This window comes from Eutrigla gurnardus (genome assembly GCF_963514095.1).
Source record: "Eutrigla gurnardus genome assembly, chromosome: 8".
Classification (NCBI taxonomy): Eukaryota; Metazoa; Chordata; class Actinopteri; order Perciformes; family Triglidae; genus Eutrigla; species Eutrigla gurnardus.
The window spans coordinates 24,148,063-24,151,311 of record NC_139922.1 but is presented as its reverse complement, the minus strand read 5'-3'; the positions used below and the strand labels follow the sequence as shown (position 1 = coordinate 24,151,311).

General features: G+C 48.9%; 1 protein-coding gene across 1 annotated transcript; it reads right to left on the bottom strand.

Annotated features, from left to right (window-relative positions):
• Positions 1–206: 206 nt before the first annotated feature.
• fam43b (family with sequence similarity 43 member B) lies at positions 207–2,422 on the bottom strand. Its single transcript, XM_084015553.1, has one exon. The coding sequence runs from the start codon at positions 2,286–2,288 to the stop codon at positions 1,272–1,274; it is 1,017 nt and encodes a 338-aa protein (XP_083871679.1). The 5' UTR covers positions 2,289–2,422; the 3' UTR covers positions 207–1,271.
• Between the last annotated feature and the right edge of the window lie 827 nt (positions 2,423–3,249).

The following is a 3,249-nucleotide window of genomic DNA, read 5'->3' as shown; positions in this document are numbered from 1 at the left end:
TTGTTAAAAAATGTACACTTTTATAGCTCAGGAAGCAGTCGGTGTCGGCGTAAACACGTTGTTTTTTTCTCTTTGAATAGTAGGTCAAACCCATTTTCACATCAACAATATGCAAATGTTCACTAGTCGAATGCAAAATGTCGGATTCATTTGAATAATCTCCTCGAAAAGATCTAGAAATTCCTTCCCTCCGTGATTCAAGAAGGAAACCCAAGTGAGGGTAGTTTTTATTCATCATATTTGGAAAATAAATAGCTTCATCTCATAATAATCACAAAGCCTCTTTAGTACATATATTACCAACAGGAAATTAGCTAAAGTCATATTCAAAACAGTTTTGTGTTAAATTGTAAGGTTTTTGCGAGGGCTCATGTGGAAAAACTGCTTTAGCAAAACGTGGCTAAAAAGAGCAAAGCGAGGGGGATTGAGATCTGTTTTTGTTGTTGTTGTTGTTTTGGCATGCCAGGTGACACTGCAATACATGAAAAAAAAAGTTCATTACATAAAGGAGACATTCCTGTATTTCCCCCCCCAGCCATACGTTTATCACAGTGTTCATTTTTAAAAGCCGAAAGGATCAAAGGTGTCACATGAAGAAGGAATCAGCACGAAAAGGTCACGGCTGACACGGCATGCATGAACGATAAGGACTGTAACAAACGACGGCCATAAACGTGTCGACTCGATGGCTTGCTTCCTCAATGATCTCCTTATTCATTAGTCAGACGCCATCGTTAGCAAAACCGTAATAAACATCTTGCAAATTGTAAGCGCTCGGAAAAGGTCAAACAATTTCAGTGTGGATTGTCAGACTAGAAAAATTACACAAATTTACAAACAAACCCTCCCTGGAAAAAAAAACAACAATATTACAAGTCGATCTGAAAAAACGTCCCTGCTGGCGAACACGGCTTCAACCATACTCACAAAAAATAAGAGGATAGTGGACTAATGAACTGCTCGGTGCTGTGATCAATAAGTGACCCAGAGTCCGTCCTCGTTCGTCGTTGTGCTCTCGTTCGTCGGTGCATCACCAGCTCTCTTTGTAAACATGCAGTTTTCCCCTCAAACTGCAACGGTCGAACCGGCGTCCGAGCCATCTGTCCGGAAAACAGAAAAGACTCCCACAGAACGATCCATTACCTCCACCCAGCCCGGTAGAGGGAGAAGTTTCTGGTAAACACTTCAAATTACATTGACGGGGGGGGGAGGAGGGAGCCTCACCCGGGGTACCAGTGGAGGGCAAAGAGAGGAATGTGTTCTTTAAACCGTCACACCAGCGAGGTCACGAATGTAAACGTGTTGTTGTTGCTGTCGCTGACAAAGTGGATTTGGCATTGCTCCAGTCTGGCAATATCCCCGATGTCCAACTCTGATAATAACTGAGTCGGGTCTGTGTTTGTTGTGAAAACGTGTTTCCTCCACCGCTCCTCCACTGGTTTCTCCATCTGCTGCTCTTCAACTTGGCAGTCCTCCTCCTCCTCCTCCTCCTCCTCCTCCTCCTCCTCCTCCTCCTCGTCTTCCTCCGTGATGGAGCAGAGGCGGGCGGCGCTCCCGGGGTTGTCGGCAGGCGGTCTGTAGTGGCACTGCCCGTTCAGCAGCCTCCTCAGTGGCATCAGAGGCACCGCCTCCTCGCCCAGCAGCTGCTGCTGGCAGTGCCGGAAATCGCTTTGACGCTTCAGCCGCTTGAACTCGCTGAAGGCGGAGGTGGCGTTCTGATAGAGGCTGTGGGCGATGGCCTGGGCCTTCTCCGACTTGCTGACCAGGACGGCGTGACACCGGAGCACCACGGCCATATTCTTGACCTGGTGCCTGTAGACCCAAGCCAGGATCTTGGGCCGCGACGGGTCGGCGCCGCAGTGGGTGATTCTGTTCAGGGAGAAAAGGTGGACGGGTTTCTTTTTCCCAGACTTGTCGGCGCTCATCCGGATGCCCTGCGGCCCCACCGCCAGCCTCATCTTGACGCTCTGCTCTCCGAAGTTGCTCCTCGCCCAGATCTTCGCCACCGCCTCCTGGGTGCAGCCGTCTCCCTTCGCCGTGATGGTGACCACGCTCCCCAGGTAGCGCACGCTGTAGACGGGCTCCTCTTTGTTCAGCTCCACCTTCTGCCGCTTGGTTTGGAAGATGTTGCCCACCCAGTCGAAGGGGCAGTCGGGCAGCAGGTCCGGGCAGGAGCGCAGGAGGGACGAGAGGATGGAGTGGTAGGTCAGCCCCGTCCCCAGGCTCTTGGGTTTACTCTTGGCCTCATCCTCCACCAGAACAAACTTATTCCTTCTCCAGGGCAGCATAGCGCAGGAGGAGTTGGAGCGAGCGAGGCCCCTCTGCTGCCGCTGCGTTTGCTCTCCTGTCGGCTCAGGCGAGAGAGCCGGAGAGCTGGTGTGTGCGAGGGAAGAGAAGAGAGGAAAAAGCAGAGAGAAGCTGCCTCACAAAGCACAGAGGAGCGACTGAGTGCTGCGAGCCTCAGTCAGTCCGTTCCTTTTTTGCTCCTCCTTCCTCTCCTCCTCCTCCTCTTCCTCGTTCCCCTCTGTCGTCTGCAGCATGCAGCGCTGATCAGCCCCCCCTCCCCTCCCCCCTCCCCGCTTCCTTGTTTTGCTTCCAAATGGCTCCCTACCAAAGCATCATTTATCCGTCCAGCTTTGCACCGAGGTATCATTGTGTTTCCCGTAAGCCCGAGGAAGGCGGTTCACCGCCTCTCTCTCTCCGAGGAGGACTTACGTGACTTGTTAATTCTGCTGTAACAGTCAGTGGAGTCCAGAGAATGGAACTACTTCTTCATTTAGCACTGGGTTGAAATGAGAACGTCGACAGATTAATTTTGGCGGCATAAAATTACAATTATTTTGGATCCAAAAGCACAAACTCACAACCAGGTTTAACTTTGATTTTAAAACATGCACTCACACTGTCTCTATATGCTGTATGTCTAGAAATAAATGACTGAAGTAACTTGAGAAACACACTCTCTGCCATAACTCCGTGAAAATCTATGCATAAATATATAATGGATTTAAAACTTCCATTAGTGTGACATCGCTAATTAATTTAAGAGCGACTCAAAGGAAGAGCAAGTTCTCGGGAATTAAAAAAATAGTTTGCAAGTCCTTACATCTACAGATTCAGAGGATGGAACATGAATAATGCATTTGAAATAAGGACTCTCGTTTGTAACTAAAAATGGGATTTATATTCTACACAGTGAAGTTTATTACTAATTGCACGTCATCTCGTGAAAAAATGTCAACTCTCAAC